Source organism: Arvicanthis niloticus, chromosome 16 (assembly GCF_011762505.2).
Source record: "Arvicanthis niloticus isolate mArvNil1 chromosome 16, mArvNil1.pat.X, whole genome shotgun sequence".
NCBI classification, from domain to species: domain Eukaryota; kingdom Metazoa; phylum Chordata; class Mammalia; order Rodentia; family Muridae; genus Arvicanthis; species Arvicanthis niloticus.
The window spans coordinates 70,826,365-70,845,255 of NC_047673.1; the positions used below are offsets into that span (position 1 = coordinate 70,826,365).

An 18,891-nucleotide genomic window follows, 5' to 3' on the forward strand; every position below is an offset into this window, starting at 1 on the left:
TCAACCTCCCAATATGAACCAGGTCAGTCTCCCCGCAGCCTGGTTCCTTTTACCTCTTGGTGGTGACCGGTGTTTGTGAAAGCGCATGCTTTACACTCTCGTACTAGCCTTTGAGCTAGTTTCTTCAGCTTTGGAATCTTATACCGAGACTGGGCCACTATCTCCATCATCTTTTTGGGTCCCAGGTGGGTCCACTGATGAAGCCCAGATAGATAATGTAGGCTTTCTTCCTCTGATAGGGGCACTGGCTTAGCCCATGGCAGTTTAATAGGGTCAGGGACCTTGAGCCTGAGTTTGACGGCTACAATCATGGGTCCCTGAGCAGCCTTCTTTGCTTCAATGTCAGCCATCTGATTTCCTTTAGCAACAAAGTCAGATCCTTTCTGATGGCCAGGACAATGGATTATAGCCACCTTTTTTGGAAGGTGGATTGCCTCTAAAAGGTTTAAAAATCTCTTCTTTATTCTTAATGTCTTTACCTGCTGAGGTTAATAACCCTCTCTGTCGGTAGATAGCACCGTGTACATGAGCAGTAGCAAACGCATATCTACTGTCAGTATAGATGTTTAGTTGTTGTCCCTCTGCCAGTTTTAGGGCTTGTGTTAGAGCCACTAGTTCTGCTTTCTGTGCTGAGGTTCCTTCTGGCAGAGCTGAGGCCCACACTGTCTTTTTCCCATCTACCACTGCTGCCCCCGATTTTTGCTTACCCTCAACCACGAAGCTGCTCCCATCAGTGAACCAGGTCTTCACCCCTGGCCAGGGCTTATCAGTCAAGTCCAGTCTGCTGGATGTTTCTTCAGCCAGTATTTCTTCACACTGGTGGATCACAGCGCTGTCAACCTCGGGTAGCAGGGTGGCAGGGTTTAGGATGGCCGGTGGGGCGAAGGTGATACGCTCAGTCAAGAGGAGACTCTGGTAATGTGCCATTCTGGCATTTGTCATCCAGCAATCGGGAGATTGTCTGACTATGCTCTCCAAAGCATGGGGGGGGGGGGCGCTATTGACAGTTTTTGGCCCAAGGTTAGTTTATCAGCATCTCTCACTTGTAGAGCCATAGCTGCTATGGCCCTTAGACAGGCAGGCCAACCACTGGCTACCGGGTCTAGCTTCTTCGAGAGATACGCCACTGGGCACTTCCATGGTCCCAGAGTCTGAGTCAAGACTCCCCTAGCGACCCCCTTCCTCTCATCTATATAGAGGGTAAAAGGCTTGGTCAAGTCTGGTAAGGCCAAGGCTGGGGCTTCCAGCAGAGCCTTTTTCAAAGCATCAAAGGCTTTTTGATGTTTCTCTGTCCAGACAAACTCCCCTTGTTCTTTAGTCAAGGAGTATAATGGTGCTGCCAGGGTGGCAAAACCTGTGATCCACAGTCTGCAGAACCCAGCTGTCCCAAGAAATTTTCTTACTTGACGAGGGGTGATTGGGGTCAGGATCTGCATAACGGTCTGCTTTCTGGCTTTAGTCAGCCAGCGCTGTCCATCTTTCAGGGTGTAGCCCAGGTAGGTCACCTAGGTCCTGCACAGCTGGGCCTTTTTCATAGATGCACGATACCCCAACTTACCCAACTCAGTCAGGAGGTGTTCTGTACCTCTCTCACAGTCTCGGCATTCTCAGCGGCAATCAGAAGGTCATCTACGTAAATTAAAAGAGTCACCTGAGGATAGTTAGCCCTGAAAGGGGCTAGGTCCCGGTGGAGCGCTTCATCACAGGGTGGGAGAGTTTTTGAATCCTTGGGGCAGCCTTGTCCAGGTCAATTGTCCTGCTCTGCCATTCTCGGGGCCTCTCCACTCGAAGGCGAACATAGGTTGACTCTGGGGATGAAGTCTCAGGGAGAAGAACGTATCTTTGAGGTCTAAAACTGAGTACCAAGTCCTGTCTGGGGGCAGAGAACTGAGCAAGTTATAGGGGTTCAGCACTGTGGGGTGAATATCTAGTACCCGTTTGTTAACTTCTCGGAGATCCTGAATGGGTCAGTAGTCACCAGTGCCTGGTTTCTTTACCGGCAACAGGGGTGTATTCCATGGGGACTTGCAGGGGACTAGAATCCCTTGTTGTAGTAGTCTCTCAATATGGGGACGTATTCCCATCCTGGCTTCTTTGCTCATTGGATAGTGTTTAACACCGATGGGAGTAGCTCCGGCCTTGAGCTCGATGACTATCGGGGGTACATTCTTGGCCATACCCATCCCCCCAGTCTCTGCCCATGCTTCAGTGAACTGGGACCAAGGTCCCATCTCTAATTCTGATGAAGGGTGCTTCTGGTCACCAGATTGAAATAGTCTATATTCATCTTCTGTTTTTAGGGAGAGAGGGTTAACACTGGGGATGTGGTTGAGTCCCATTGCACAGCCGGGCCCTGGGAGGTGAAACTTATCTGTGCCTTTAACTTGGTTAAAAGGTCTCTGCCTAACAATGGGGTAGGGCATTTGGGTATTACCAGTAAGGAGTGAGACACCTGTCCCCTTCCCAGGTCCACAGTTCTCGAGGTGGTCCAGGGATACGAGTTTTGCCCAGTTGCTCCAATGACGATGGTTTGTTTATTTTTCAACTTCCCCAGGGGTTTCTTGGGCACTGAATACTCAGCTCCCGTGTCAACAAGAAAATCCAGGGGGATCCCCTCCATTCTCAGGGTTACCCTAGGCTCGGGGAGGGGGGCCAAGCCTCGACCCCCCTAATCTTCATTTTCACCAAGGGCCAGAACCTTGGGTCCCTTCTTCTTAGGACACTCTCTGGCCCAATGACCTTTTTCCTTGCAATAGGCACACTGGTCTTTGTCTAGGGTGTGGCTAGCTCTTCTGGGTCTCCTTGGCTTCTGCCTCCAGTATTCACCCAGGTTCCCTACCTGTCTAGTTCCTCTAGTTCCCTGGCGCCTGCCCTCATCTACAACTGTGGCCAGAATCCTAGTCAAATTCTTTTCCTGCCTTCTCTGTCTTTCATCTTCTTCCTTACTCCTTTCTTTCTTCTCTCTCTCTGCCTTTTCTTCTTCAGTCTCCCTCTTGTGGTATACTTTCTCTGCCTCTTTAATCACGCCCCTAATTGTATAATCCTGTAATCCTTCAATGCGTTGTAACTTCTTCCTAATATCTGGAGCAGATTGTCCAATGAAGGACATAATAACGGAAGCCTTCTGTCCCTCCGAGGCGGGGTCAAAGGGAGTGTATCTACGATATGCCTCCATGAGGCGCTCTAAGAAGACTGAAGGGGATTCAGTGGGTCCCTGCATAACCTCTCTTACCTTGGCCAAATTGGTGGGGCGTCTCGATGCCCCCCGGAGGCCTGCCACAAGAGCCCGGCGGTAGATGGACAGTCGCTCCCTACCTGCGGCCGAGTTATGGTCCCATTGGGGTCGGTTGAGGGGAAAGGCTTCATCAATCTCTGCTGGAGTCTGCAAGAGTTGACCTGCGGCATTCCGAATATTTTTCCGGGCCTCTAGGTAAATTCTCTCTCTCTCCTCTGTCGTGAAGAGGGTTTGGAGGAGCTGCTGGCAATCATCCCAGGTGGGCTGGTGTGAGTACATCACTGACTCCACCAGCCCAGTCAGGGATGCAGGGTTTTCTGAAAAAGGAGGATGGTTAATTTTCCAGTTATATAGATCAGAGGAAGAAAAAGGCCAATATTGTAGGAATTGCACTGTATTTGGCTCAGTGGGGGCCGGGCCCATAGCTCGGAGAGGCAAAGAAACAGTGGAATCCGGTACTTCAGGGTTTAGACCTCTCCGACTCCGAGTGCTGGCCACCGGTCCTCCTTCTCCTGCTCCCTGAGGTTCCGGGCTCGAAGCCAGTACCGGGGGAGCCTGTGGTGAAGGTAGTCAGTGGTAGGAGGGTGGCAGCGGGTTTGGCCACTCAGGTGGCTCCTTAATCTCGGGATAGACCTTAGGCGGAGCCAAAGGTTTGGTTTCTAGGGCCGTTTTTGGTTTTGGTTTGGGCCCTGTACTGAGAGCCAGGGCTCTGGAGCCTGGCTTCTCTTTTATCCATGGTTTCACCCAAAGAGGGGGGTTTTTGACCAGGTCCTGCCAAACTATGATGTATGGCTGTTGATCGGGATGCGACCTTGGTCCTTCCTGGAAAATAATAGCCTTAACGGTAAAGATAGTAGACAGATCAAAAGTTCCCTCAGGTGGCCATCCCACATCGAAGGTAGGCCATTTTGAGGTACAGAAAGTCTGCCATGGTCCCTTCTTGATGTTAACTGATAGCTCATGAGCTCTGTCCTTCACTTCTGCCCAATGATTTAATGTTAGGCTTAAGGGAGTTACCACAGACTGAGTCTGCCCCATTGCAACAAATAACATGAAACACAGACAAAAGAAGCACACACAAAGACTAACAAGAATCCGTCTCAAATGTGAAAGCCAACACCAGTTCAGAAAGACAGACGGCCGGGAGGTCTCTTGTGCCCTTTCCTCAAAAAAGGACCAACGTGTCCTCCCCAGCCTCCAGATGGGCACCAACCAGGTGTCCCTGGGGTGCCCCCTCACCTAGTACGTTGAGTACTAGTGCCAGGTTGTGGCAGCGGCAACCCTCCTTAGCACATCTGCTGGTCGCTCCTTCCTCCTACCAAGGCGAAGACAACTGCCTAACCAAACCAAAAGTGCACTTTTCAGGAACCAAATAATTCAGACAGGCGGGCACCAACAACTTAGAAGCCAAACAACTTAGACAAACCTAGACAAAACAGCAAATGGGAAATCAGACGATTTAGACAGACAATTTAGACAAAAGGTCACACAACAACCAGACAGAGAACCTCGGTGTCCCTTCACCTCCCAGTGTGGTTTTTTGGATTAGAGTGGTCGCACATCCCAGACGAGCCCCCAAATGAAGAGCTCCAAACTCCAGAGACCCTTCCTCAAGCCTCAGGACATTGCGGCCACCCAAAGATCACAAGAAATCATACCTGGATGCAATCAGCAGAGGTTTATTAGGGAAAGAGCTGGCAGCCAGTGGTCTGACCAGGTACTCGCGCTGGAGTCAAGGTCCGACTCCCTCAGCCAGTCCTTGGAGGGTTTTAAAGGGAAAAACCACAAACCAGGGGAGTGGGAAGCGGGGTGAGGGGTTGTCAAGGATACAAAACATGAAAACAGTGGAACAATTCAGAGGTACTCACCCTAAATGATTAGTGTCATGTGGAAATCGCCCTGCATTCTTCTCAAAAATGTGGTTTTTACCATGCCATTGTGCCCTATCCTGCCATTTCAGATTACTATCTTTACTTTTTCCGGCTATAGGGCTATAGCCCCACCTAGATGGTAGCCTCTTTATCTGTAGTCAGGAATGTCTTCCTGCCTTGAGTCTCTCCCACCCATAGGTGGGAGAGGCTTGAGGAATGTCTGCATTTTTCCTGCTCAGGTACTCTCGAGAAAGTAAGTTTTTCTAAGGCGAGAAATCTACACATATTTCATAAAATGGCCTTTATAATTTTTCACTCTACAGTAGCCTATCAGTAAAAAGATTAAAAGCATTATTTACAGACTGAAAAACATTCAGAACTGCTGTCAGTTCTGCTAACTGAGCAGAGTTCAGGAGTCTCTATGACTACCTGTTGATTATTTATGAGATACCCTGCTCGTCCTTTAGAGGACCCATCAGTAAAAATTAAAAGAGCATCATGTAGAGGCTGCAAAGAAGTCATTTTAGGAAATATAATCTCATGTACATTTAAAAATTGTATCAGTCTATCTGGAGGATAATGGTTGCCTATAATGCCATTAAATCGTATTTGAACAAGCAACCAATCTGTACTATGTTGTTTTAACCAAGTATTCTGATCTGCATTAAAAGGCTGAATAATGACATCTGGCTCTTTGCCAAAATAAATCAGTCTACTGTCTCATAATACGGTAGTATGTTACATTTAGAGAATATCTTTGAATGTATCCACATGAGTAGAGCCTTTTGCCACAACAATCCTGTAGGTGAGGTGCATAAGTTGTATTAAAAATCAACAAGAGGCAAGGAATAATCTATGTAAGTAGCAAATTGTTTCTCAATAGCTCTTTCTACTTGTCATAAGGCCAACAATCCTTCTGGGTTTAAAGATCTAGGGGAGGCAGGATCAGCACTCCCTTTGAGAATATCAAATAGAGGTTTCAATTCTCCTGTAGTAAGCTTTAAATAGGGATGAAACCAACTGATATCACCTAAGAGCTTTTGAAAATAATTTAAAGTTTTTAAACTATTTTCCCCTCATAGTCATTATCTATAACACCTGGCCCATAAGCTGTCTGTTGTGAATGTCTTTGGGCCTGAGGCTGACCCCTCCAAGGAACAAACTAGGCAATAAACAAATTCCAGAAAACACCCTTCAAGGGGCTGGTCAGGAGGACCAAGACAAAAGGAATGTCTGTCACACAAGGTTCTGCTACACCCACTGTGTATTGACTTAATTCCAATGTAAATGTTTTTAATCTCAGCCTATTTCCTGAGGCCTGGCCCAGAGATTATCTTTTCTGCACCAAGGACAAATTTCTGTCATGTGACCTGATTGCTTGCTTGTGCCTTTGTTCTTGGGACATTCATTTTTTAAATGACCTAAATTTTCACATTTTATCTTTACAGTTCTGTGCAAGCATTGCTTGTACAGTGGTCCCTTGTATGGCAGCAGCCATGGCCAGACCCTGATGGTAAGAGGGCCCAATTTCAGTGTAAAGATGAATGTACCCATGTAAGTCTGTCTTTGCTTTGTATGGCCTGATAGCTGTGCAGCAAGCTACATTAGCATTCTCATAAGCCAATTGTGTAACAAAAGGAATTTCTGCTTGAGGATCTCTAAAAATTTTACCAGCTGCTTTCAACAGCCTGTCCACAAATTTCTGAAACTATTCATCAGGGCCTTGTTTAATACTGGATAAATTCCCACTAAGATTCCCTTTTGTAGGTAATTGATTCCAAGCATAGCAGGCAACCATTGCAATCTGTGCATACACTCCTACAGGTAGTTCAATCTGATTAGCATTACCTTCATATTGACCTCTCCTAGAAGTATGTTAAGATCCTAATCTGCATTGCCTGCCTGAGCATTCATCATGGAGGTTCTTTTACTGGTATCATTCAATTCTGAACTCCAAAGCAAGTAATCTCTTCCTGATAAAGTAGCCTTACATATAGTTTTTAAATCTTGGGGCATTAAATTTGCTTCTACCGCAGTATCCAATAAAGCTTGTGTGAAGGGGGCAGTAGGCCCATAGTGTGTCGCAGTTGTTTCTAACACTTTTATTCAACTCTACCTGCTCTATCCTCTTCTCAACCATAAACATGGGTGAGTCAAAAATTTTCAAACTCATGATTGGACTGCCAACTGCAGCCAATGGAGTAGTGGCAGTTTACCTATATTTTTAAGTTTCTTCTGCAGTATTAGAGTATAGCCATAATTTTGGGAAACAAAACCAATTTTTAACAATGTAAACAATCCGTTTTCTCTAAAATCAACACCAAGCTGATTACTTTTATGTTACAAAGTTTGGCCACCAGTTCTTGTATATGAATGCATGATAGTGCAGCCTTTAATATCTCACTAAAGAGACATTGTTTTTTTCGGGGGGGGGCAGTATTCAGGAGATAGGGCAAAGGTAGGGGAAACAAGATGGAAGAAGAGAAGAAGAAGAGTGAGACATTGTTTTTAAATCATTTATACATCTGGTTTCTGAATGACTCCAACCCTGAGTTACCAGTTTTAAGCCAACTTTCTGTTACCAATGTTGCAAATTTTTAATCATACCTAATCTTATAGGCCAATAATCTATAACCAAGACATGCAGAACATATTTATACTTTTAAAACCAGTCAGAAACAAAAATGAAGTGGCTACACATCTTATATATTTAGACTAAACAAATTTTTTGCTTTTTCTAGCTGTAATTTCAGGAGAAAAGCAACTTGTCACTGAGATTTTTCTGAGACAAACAACTCTCAGCTTCCTTATCATAGAAGCCAAAAAGCTGCTGGGCCTTTTAAAAGCAGCTTATGCTGACAATCAATTCCTGGAATGGCTTTTCTAGCTCAGCTCTACTCTTAGCTACAGGTGTAGGGTAACTTATCAGCCTCTGCTGTGCATATTAAGACTGCCTTTAACACCAAGTTAAACTAGACCAAGGGTTTGATCAAGCAGTTTTAACGATTTTTTTTTTTTTTTTTTTTTTGAACATGAAACATAGAACACCAATCATTCAGCTAATGAAACAAAAAACATACAGTTGACACATGTGGACATTGGCACGCCAAGGACAGACAATAAACAAAGAAAGCAGAACTAAGGATTTCTCCTGTGGAAGCCAGAGAGAAACTTGGGATGTCTCCTGAATGTTTACTTGTTCCTAGGAGAGCTCTGAAACAGCCTCTTCATTCTTTTTTGCTGATACAACCCAGAGAGAGAGAACAACTGCTTTTCAAAACCCTTTCTCTCTCTGATATTCAAGATCTATCATCTCTTTCTTTAGGAGGTGTAGTGGCGGCTGTTGATATTTACTCCTCAGTGCCCTGCTTTCTTAGTTTTCCAATTCCTTCTAACCCTGCTCCCCTTGCCAGGGACAGCTCTTAGGCTGCAGGGCCAATGCCTATTTGGAATTCTCCAGTTCCCAAATTGCTGTCACCTCCTAGGTGAGGTCAGCCTAGGGTCAACAGCTATTCAACCTAGACCGGGTCCCCCAGACACACTTCCTGCAAACACAGCCTTAACTAGCTAGCATCAATAGTGTTCACTGCTTACCAAGTGACCGGGATACGCTCCTTCTTGTTCCATTTTCCATGGAGCTCCACCTAAGACAGCGTTCCTCAGCTGATCCCCCCATTTTCAGGTCCATCATTTCAGGCACCAACCTGTAACAGCCTACAGCCACAAATCAACTGGGTTCACCTGAAAGGGGGGCTGGGAATGAAAGGGGCTGGAGGGCGAGAAGAGATGAAGCCAAGACAAAGTTCTCTGATCAAGGCTCAAAGCTTTAATGTACAACTCTCTATTTAAAGGGAAAAGCCCAACACAAGACCCCTCCTTGTTTCAGCTGGAGGTGGGTGGTATAATCCATAATCCATTCTTGGTCACAGCCAGAGATATCTATTAGCCATCTGTGTGATCTGAGAAAGTCTCTGCTTATCAATCACTGACCAGCCTGAAATCTGGAGTGGTGAGCAAGCAACACAATCAGAAGGCCTGGGGGTTGTCAGCAAAGATATTTGCACTCCTTCCTTGTGTTGCAGGCTGACTGGAATGAAAGAGAGACCAAACCTTTTCCTTTCCCTTTCCCTGCTTAGAGTTTGCCCATGTCCCTAGGAAAGGAGATGAAGTTGCAGCAACTGTCAGATCCAGGGTCAAGTGGAGGCCACTCCTACCTCTCCCTCTTCCTCTGACATCTGAGGGCAACAAGTTCATTGGTTCACTTTCCCTCAGCCCTCACAATTCCCAAGCCAAAGTGTGGATGCCCCCTGGCCCCCCCACACCCCCCCATCCACCTGTGGAGCTACCAGGAGCTCAGGTCACCACCAGGCAATCTCACAAAGCCTTTCTGAGGGAGTGTTTCTAATGTCCAGTCAGATCCAGGGCCAGCTGCCAACCCCAGCAGGGCTCTCTGCACTTGGTTGGCCTTTGTTCTGAAACACCCCTGAGTTGCAGGCCTGCAATTCCCCTTACAGAGACTACATCTGCTGAGTCACTATTAGCTGGTACTAGAGGGCAATCTCAGGGGACAGGCCTAACTGAGCATTCCCAGGGCAAGAGAACAGGGTTCTCTCCAAGGGCAGTTGGCTGCCCAGACCTTGAGGCTTGCACTGATTGCCCTCTGACCCCATACTTCTCTCTAGTCTTGCTCCACACTTACAATAATCCTCAGTCCTTTAGTCCCACAGACTAGACTGAGAAATAAGTTGTGTGCTGTTACTTAAGGAGAATTTAAAATCTTTGTCAATCAAAACTTCTAATGTCTACATTATGATCCTGAGAACTTTTCATCTCACTCAGTCAGTATTGAATAACCATTCAGGAATTTCCAGGGTCTGGGAATAGAGAAGGGAACCGAGGATGTTTGCTTATAGTGAGGGGGCACAGGCCTGGTGTAACAGCTAAGCACAAACAGAAATGAAGGGGGTGGGAATGAACCCTCAGAGCTCTGGGACAGGAGAGGTTGCTGGGCACAAGAACTAAAGAAAGATGGTTAGGGTTTGTGGCTCAAGTTCATACAGAGGAAGATGGGTCATCAGACCACCTTGGAGGTCCCATTAACTAGTTTTGCTTTGTTCTGAGCCATGGCAAGTTCCTTGAGGATCTCTCTCTCTCTCTCTCTCTCTCTCTCTCTCTCTCTCTCTCTCTTCCTCTCTCTCTCTCTCTCTCTCTCTCTCTCTCTCTCTCTGTCTCTGTCTCTGTGTGTGTTGGTGAGAGAGTCAAATATTCATAAGAGACTCATGATAAGCAGAGACTGGGTTAGGGAGAGGTCAGTCAGGGCCCTTGCAGCAGTCATGAGGAAAGCCTGCAGGTGTCTGGGCTGGGTGTGATGGCAGAGATAGACTTGATAGTTGTGCTTTGGAAGAAAAGCTGTGGAACTTGCAGATATGTCAGTGGACTAAGGAATGGTTACCAGGGAATCTCTATTGGAAACCTGACATTGGCTAGTAGGTAATGGCACTTGAATGGAAACCCGAGAATATGAGAAAGCTTAGGGGGACAGGGTCACAGTTCAGTGCCACATGGGCTGGGGATTGGGAGACATCTATCTGTGACTGGGAGTTGGTAGCAGGCACAAAGGATCAGACTCACAGGAAGTCTAGAATAGACACATGTCTCTGTCACCTACAGAGGCAGCAGGGGGGTGACAGGCATGTAAATGATGCCTCCTCTTTGGCACTAGTTCTCCAATGGCCTCTTCCCTACCCCCTACTCTCACCCTAAGCCCTCCTTGTCAACTTTGTCTTCATGCCTTTACATTTTCACTGGGACACTGTCAGATTGGTACCCTGAGGATTCTGGATTGATCTTTGTCTCATGGACTTCACAAACAAAAGGAAATCACACAGCAGAGTCTCAGTCACACATGTCACACCTGCCTGAGCATGTCCTGTGAGTCTCTGGTGCTATGAAGGCAACTGATACCTGACACATTGAAATAGATTCATGGATAAAGCTTTTCATGGCTTAAAAATGGAAAGTTACATTTTACATTTGAGTTGATGGTAGAAGGCAGCAAAGATGCTTGACAACACTCTGCCACCAAGGCGGGATCCATAGCAGCAGCTGACATTAAGCCACGTGTGACTGTGATTCTTCTTGTGACACTTGACTGCTCATCAGATTCCCAGTAAATGACCAATGTCCTCCAGTGACTATGAATTGACTTTGTGTTGGTTTTGTTTCTTTAAATTTTGTACACCTGGGTCTTTTACCTGCAGGTACCTCATGTGTAAAATTCCTGCACAGATGTTGGGTCCCCAGAGAGGGAAGCTGTGGGTAGATGCGAGGGCTGGGAATGGAATCTCCATCACTGAAGACTAGCTGAGGCTCTTCTGAGTCACCCACCCAGCTGCGGTTACAATGTTGAAACATATGTAGCTGGGTGTTTGTTTCCCTTTTAGTTTTTTAAAATGCATCTTCTTTATTAAGCAGCCAATCATTTTCCTGGGAAGAATACAATAACTCTAAGGTGAAAAATATGTTTTCCCTTTGCTTTTGTAGCACTGGGCATCAAATGCATCTCCTCACATGCACTAGGAGCCACACCCACAGCCCTGCCCTCCATTGGAATGGCTTCTTCTCCAACTCCAATCTTCCAGGCACAGTGTTTTTCTCATTGGGAAATTTGGTTACAAAACAGATAAAAAGATCACTGGGAGAATAAAACCTTTGGTACAAGATAAATTAACCTCCAGTTTCAGGTGCTAGCACTATGAAAAGGAACTTGGGACTTGCTTTTTTGTTTCCAGAGTCTTTCCTGATATCCCCTAAACTTTGGTGTTTTGAAGGGGTTAGAAATAGACCACACAGAAGGCTTCCTTGCAGCTGTTTGCTATAAGGTAGAGCCGCAGCAGACAGCAGTGGGACCCCTGACAATGTGAACAAGACTTCTCTGAGCTAATAGTACAGAATGCACCCCTAGGACATGGTTTACAGAACATGGAGGGTCACAGGCCTGTATGAGCTGGCCTTAATCCTTCTGTATCACAGCTTTAGTGAGGGCACATGGGCAGTGGGCATCCCAGGACATAGGTGTCTCCACACTCTCACCTCCAGACTGGTTCTGTGCACATATGCTGCTGCAGAGGGCTTGGATATGAGAGTCCCGTACAGTGACAGGGGAAAGGACAAGACACCCACATTAGTGGCGCACCTGCTCAGGGCCACTCATTCTTCATCAGCAGCCTGATACGTTGGTGATCCCCACACTCTAGATGACAAAGGCTCAAGCGGTTTCATAACTTATCCAGAGTTCCACAGCTGCTGTGATAGAATTGCAATTGGAACCAAAGGAAGAAAGCATACTAGAGCCCCCTACTGTGCCCCCAAGAGTCTCCTCTCCCTAAAGCCAAATGCATTAGAGCTTCTAATTGTGGCACCATGGCACACATGCACTGGAGGACAGCCACGCAGCATCTGCACTGCCTCGTCAAGTGTGCTAACACGCTACCCAGCTCACAGACACTGCATGCTACCTGCTGTTAATGGCACTGGCATGTCACATCCTCCAGGGGACTCATGGTTGGGTCTTCCCTTTGAACCAGTTCTTCCAGGAACTGGGCCACTGAGGCTGACCTTTCCTAAAACGTCAATGAAAAAGTCAGAGTCCAGGTGAACTTGTCATGGCCACCTGAACTCAAGATGGCATTTCCCTGAGAGCTTCACTGAGGTGACCTGCATCAGCTTTCCTACTGTACTAGACCGTGCACACACCTTCAGTGGTCTCCAGTTTCCTGATAGTTATGCTTTGGAAGAAACACTGTAGAACTTACAGCTATGTCGGTGGAATAAGAAAAGGTGCAAGAACCCCCTTTTCTGTAGACTCTGAATGAAGCCGGACACAAGTCTGTCCTGCTCTGGACTGTGGGCATCTCAATGCTCAGTCTAGGGGGAGGGGTGTGTGTACAAAGATATACCCAGAGACAGTGGGCACCAGCTCTGATTGGTCAGATGCCAGGCAGCACTACCCACTCACATCCCAAGAAAAGGTATTGCTTATTAGCCTTCCAGGAGGAGGGAGAAAGACTCAGTCTTGGAGACTCCTTGTGGCCACAGTACCTGGGCTTGTGCCTGTCAGTGTTCTGAGGTCCCAGGGCTCGTATGAAAGTTTCAGGCTGTAAACACATACTAAGGGAGCAAGCTAGAGAGGGGACATGCAGCATGCATAGCAACAGAGATATATTCTTTCGCCATCAATTATAATCCTCACAAGCATGGACCTAGGAATTTTCCTTTCCTGACTCTTACCTTAAGGAAGTGTTGGGGTTGGTTGGTTTGTAAAGGTCGATGAATAGTGGATTTGCCTGTCCTGTACTGGAAAATGCAGCAAACCCAATCAGGACAATGCCAGCAGCTACTCAAGGCTAATCAGAAATAACATTTCTGTGCACCTTTCTTACCTGCTATTTAAGGAATGAGTGGTGGTCAGCGGAGTGAACTGAGACATTGCAGCCAGTCCTGCTTTGTAGTCTGAAGCCCAGTGACTTAGACTTGAGCAAAGTTCTACAATATTTTACATAGTGGATAATACTTAGATTCTTCTGACCTGGATCATTGTAAGAAACACAGCCTTTAAGTTACTCTTCAGCTCTGCTGCTTAGTGTTCCCACTGTGTTCTTGAGCTTTCTGGAGAACAATACTTTCCAAGACACAACATATTCGCCATTACTAAATGACATAGGATTACTTGAATTCAAGCTCACTATTGTGATCACCTGGATGCCCCTGTGTAACTAATGGATACATAGTGTATACATCATGGATACGTTGAACAAAAGAATAATTTACAACCTGGACTGGATAGAGTAGGGCAGTGGGAGATGTCAACATTTATGATTGTAGCTTTGGGGTTTTGTTGTTTGCTTGGAGTCTTTTGGGGAGGGAGAGAATATGAAGAGATAAAACAACAACTTTCCAGAGTCAGTTCTTTCCATCCACCATGTGGATCCCCAAGATCAAACCTAGCCCATCAGGTCTAGCAGCAAATGCCTTTACTCGCTGAGCCTTCTTGCCAAGCCAACACACAGTTTTAAACTAAGAATTACTTCTAAAACGTCTGTTTACACTTTCATGCCACAGTCAACCATGGGTAAACAAAACCTCGTAAGGGGTGGACACTGGGGCAAGACTGACATGAGTCATCCTAATGCCCTTTTGCCTGGATTCTGGTTTTTTTTTTTTTTTTTTTTTCATGGAGCTCCAGCACTGAGCTGCTGGGTCACTGTCACTGTGACTGTGGTTCAGTTTGCTGTCTGAAGTCCAGAGTGATAACTGCCCTGTGCACACACCCGATCAGCTGAGTCATTGGGGCTATGAAATTATAAAAAGTCAGGGCTGGTAGGGACTCACACTCAGCCACCCTCACCAGCATGCTGTGACCAGGGAGGAATCACGGAGCCTACACTTAGCCCTGGTGAAGAGCAGAGCATGCTGGGATAATTCTGCCCAGAAAAGGAACAGCAGGCACTTCTGTTCCCAGAGAAAACAACGGGCACTTGGGCCTCCCTGCTACAATCAGGTAGGGGGCTGATTGTCCCTGGGCAGTTTAGCCAACTTTCTTACTTGACTCTACTTTTAGCTCTCCTGATGATATCATACAGAATTGGTCTTCTCTCAGTGATCCTGGGACAACAGGTGACAGGATTCCATCTTCTCAAAGACAAGGACTTTATAATAGGGACAGGGAGTCTCTAGAAATGAAGAAGAAAAAAAAAACCAATGTCCCTATCTGCCTTCAGAAGGACTCATCATCTCAAGCTGGTCTTACTACCTGACTGATCAGGGAGGGACCTGAAGACAAGGGCTTAGGGTGCCTAAGGTTGAGAGACAAAAGCCTTGGTCTGGGGGCCTAGGAACAGAATGATGGAATGTACAGTATTCATACACAGACAGACAGACAGACGCATGCATATACACATACATACACACATGCACACACAAATATACACACACCAGTATCCTGTTTCTAGGATGGCAAAGCTTTCTCTCTGGCACCCAAACTCTTCGGAAACATTCTCACAGAGACTCTGAGCCACACAGACCTTTACAGCCCAAAGTGGGAGATGGGAAGGAAGTTGAAGACCATATTCACAGGGCCTGGCTTTCATGGAGGTCTGAACTGGGATCTCAATGTCCCAGTGACTTTGACTGGTCGTGCCTAGGTTGCCTCTCTCGAGATCTGTGGCAGTAAGGTCTCTGTTCACAGAGGGGATGGCCATGGAGGAGGTTATATGTGTGTGGCACCAGTTCCTGGTGATGGATGGGTATGAATGAAGACACAGAGGTGGCTCTGGGACTACTGGTAGGTCAGGAGAGATCAGTAGGGTCCCTGCCAGACAGAAGCAGTTTTCACTTGAGATTCCTTACACATCAGGGTGCAGGTACCCACCCCCACCCCACCAGCCATGTCTCTTTAGGAGCCCCACAGCTGGCTTTCTGTGTGGCATGGTATCTCGGAAAATGACATGTAGTGGGTCAGTTCTTAGCTTAAATGAGCAGCTTTCCACAGGAATCATATAAACCCTGACCATCTGATATTAGCAGGAGAAGTGCACACAGGTGTTTTTCTAACCGGCTTTTTTCTGCCTTGGGATTCCACTCCCTGCTCTGTGACCCTAGTAAAACTTCCTCTTTCCTTGCTCCAAGAATAGGTTCATGTTCCTGCCAAGCTGGGGACTGTCCTAGGGAGATGGAAGCCGAGGAGCCTGGCCACAATGCTGGGCTGCGATCTCTTTGGTATTGGTTTGCAGAGACCTGGGTTTTCTTTATTCCTTGTGAAAGAAAAGACAAAAGAATCAGACTAGCTAAAGATACTAGACTAAGTATTAAAGTGCAGCTTGGATTTTCTGAAACATAATAGTGCATGTCCATAGAAACTGGAGACGTGGTTACAGAGGGCCCAGGATAGGTTGGGGACTAGAGGAGCAACATGTTCAGGGTGTAAGGTTTCTCTTTGTCGGGATGATAGTATCCTAACATCAGCTATGCAAGCGTGGCCTGTGTCCATGCGCACACTCCAAACAATCGACTGTACACTTCAAATGGGTACATGGCAGGGTGTATGTATCCTCTTTCAATAAAACTATTTAAAATACCCAGAGATGACAGGCATAGCTGAGGGTGAGCTCCTGAATATTGTCCCAGTCTCAACTGGACTCAGGGTCCCAGAACCTCTGACCTCTCTTTCCCTCTATCCCATGAAGAACCCTCCTTCTAGGACCACAGATAGAATGTACCCCCTCTTTTCACACATCGGGGGATAGAGAGGTACTCCTGAATAGCCTCAGGAGAAGAAGGTCCCTCAGAAGCCCCAAGCCTTCAAATGTAGCCTCCATACCCCAACCCAGCACTGTTGAAGTCACCATCTACAGTTCCCGGGGGGTGGGGGGGTAGGCAATTCTCACTACCTAGTAGAGTTATGATGGAGTTTCTCTCTAACATTATGCAGATATTTTTTTTTGCATTGTTGGGCTAAATAAGAAAATTATTATTGGCCAGTATCTTAGTCATTGTTTTTATTCCTGCACAAATATGATCAAGAAACAAATTAGGAAGAAAAGTATTTATTCATCTGTCATTTCCACATTGCTGTTTATCACCAAAGGAAGTCAGGACTGGAACTCAAGCAGATCAGGAAGCAGGAGCTGATGCAGAAGCCATGGAGGGATATTACTTACTGACTTGCTTCCCCTGGCTTGCTCAGCTTGCTTTCTTATAGAACCCAGGACTATGAGCCTAGGAATTACAACACCCACAATGGGCCCTCCCACCCTTGATCACTAATTGAGAAAATGCCTTACAGCTGGATCTCATGGAGGCATTTCTTCAAGGGAGGCTCCTTCCTCTGTGATAACTCCAGCTTGTGTCAAGTGGACACACAAAACCAGCCAGTACAGCCAGACATGATGAGCCATACCTATATTCCTGGGTACAAGGAAGCCTGAGGCAGGAGGATGGCTGGGGTTCACAGCCAGCCTTGGATTCCATTGCCAACCTTCACCTCAAACATCATTCAAACAAAACCAGAGCCAGTGTTTCTCCGAGTATTGCTATTAATTTAGGAACAACAGAGCAAGGCAAACAGAAAACACTGATGGGGCTGGAGAGATGGCTCAGCCACTAAAGATTAGGCTCACAACCAAAAATGCAAGAGAATACACACATCATTAGATCACGCCCACATTAAAAAATATTGAAAGAAAGGGAGTTGTTTAAAGAAAACATAAGGAGTCTGGGATTGGCTGTGTAACTTGGCTATGATATAGACCTTTCCTATAATATTTGAGACCATGGATTACCTCCCAGTGACCAGAATATTAATAATACTAACAATAGATAACTCTAAAACAAAGATGCAGTGTATCGGTTACTTTGAAACAGTAACTTTGACCACTGTGATTAATGAGGAAAGTGGATTCAGAATGAGGCAGGAGACATTGGCCAAATGGTTGTCCTTGCAGAAGTGCTTCTGTGTGGGGCTGCGGCAGCCACTGTGCAAACTTAGAGCATGGCAGAGGCTTTTCCCCAGTGGCTGTCAGTTATGAAGAACAATCCATTGCTCACAAGCGCTTCTTATGGGTCTGACAAAAGAAACGCCATTTTAATTCTGGCCACCCACATTTACTTTTCACACAAAGCAAACACGAATAAGTCCAGGAGTCCATCATACATTAGTTATTTACTGGTTGGTGTGACAAATACTTGTAAGAACATACTTAACGGTTAGAGAATTGTTTTGGTCTGTACTTGAGGAGGGAGTCAATCATGGCAGAGCAGGTCTGGCTTCTGAGGACCTGGAGGTGACTAGTCACACTGTATCCAGTCAGAGAGAGAGATGAATGCTGGAGCTCAGGTCTCTCTCTTCTTATTCAGCCTGGGGCTCTACCACATGGAAAGGCACCAACCAAATTCATGGTGGGTCTTCCCACCTCAGGTCAGCTCCTCAGGAAGCACCTTCACAGTCATACTTGCAGGCTTGTCTCCTAAGGGGCTCTAAATCCCATCAGGTTGACAGCTGAGATTAACCCTCACATTTGTGAATGAGCTGGGGAAAAGCCTTTTTGATGACTGGCATTTCTGGAGAGCCAGGCACCAGGCCATGCTGTCCCTCTTGCTGATGTGTCCTCTCATCTTCCAGGAGTCATGTGGCTGGAACTTGTCCTGGCTTCAGTGCTGGGCTTTGTCATCTACTGGTTTGTCTCCCGGGACAAAGAAGAAACATTACCACTTGAAGATGGGTGGTGGGGGACAGGTTCAAAGCCATCAGCCAAAGAAGATGAGAGCATCCGGCCCTTCAAGGTAGAAACATCAGATGAGGAGATCAAGGTGAGACACCCTTTCCCAGACAGGGCAGAAACCAAAGCGTCTGTCCTGCTATGCTTCCCTGGGACCAGAGTTGGGACATGTTTGAGGCAGAGGCTCTGGAAATGGACCATCCTGAGGTTTTCCCTGGCCACTCTTCTCCCTGAGGGCATGTGCATTTTGTTCCCAAAACAAATGTCCTCCTTACTAAGTCCATTTCTCTAGCTACTTCTCCTCCCCCACACGAGGCCCAGAAGAGCTGCTTGTAGAACCATGTGTGCACCATAGACTGAAGAAAGCTCCCATCATTCCCCCACCTCCTAGTCTGCCCACTTGAGGCTGGTGCAGTTTAAGGGACAGAGTGAGCAGATGTCCCTGGGCTGATGTGGAAGTCATGGCTACACAGGGGAGAGGAGCTGAGGACATGCAGTAGTGTGTAGATCA

At 46.5% G+C, this 18,891-nt stretch overlaps 1 protein-coding gene across 2 annotated transcripts in view; it reads left to right on the forward strand.

Moving 5' to 3' along the window:
* The window catches only part of LOC117722048 (epoxide hydrolase 1), a 44,275-nt gene that overhangs the window by 12,495 nt on the left and 12,889 nt on the right, over nt 1–18,891 (forward strand). The window contains exons 1-2 of one of the 2 annotated variants that reach the window (XM_076914618.1): nt 14,474–14,665; nt 18,284–18,471. In XM_076914618.1, coding sequence (XP_076770733.1) covers nt 18,289–18,471 — 183 coding nt within the window. In that variant the 5' untranslated portion in view covers nt 14,474–14,665; nt 18,284–18,288. Of the gene's footprint in view, nt 1–14,473; nt 14,666–18,283; nt 18,472–18,891 lie in introns of those variants that run through there. The other variant, XM_034520988.2, reaches the window with a different exon arrangement.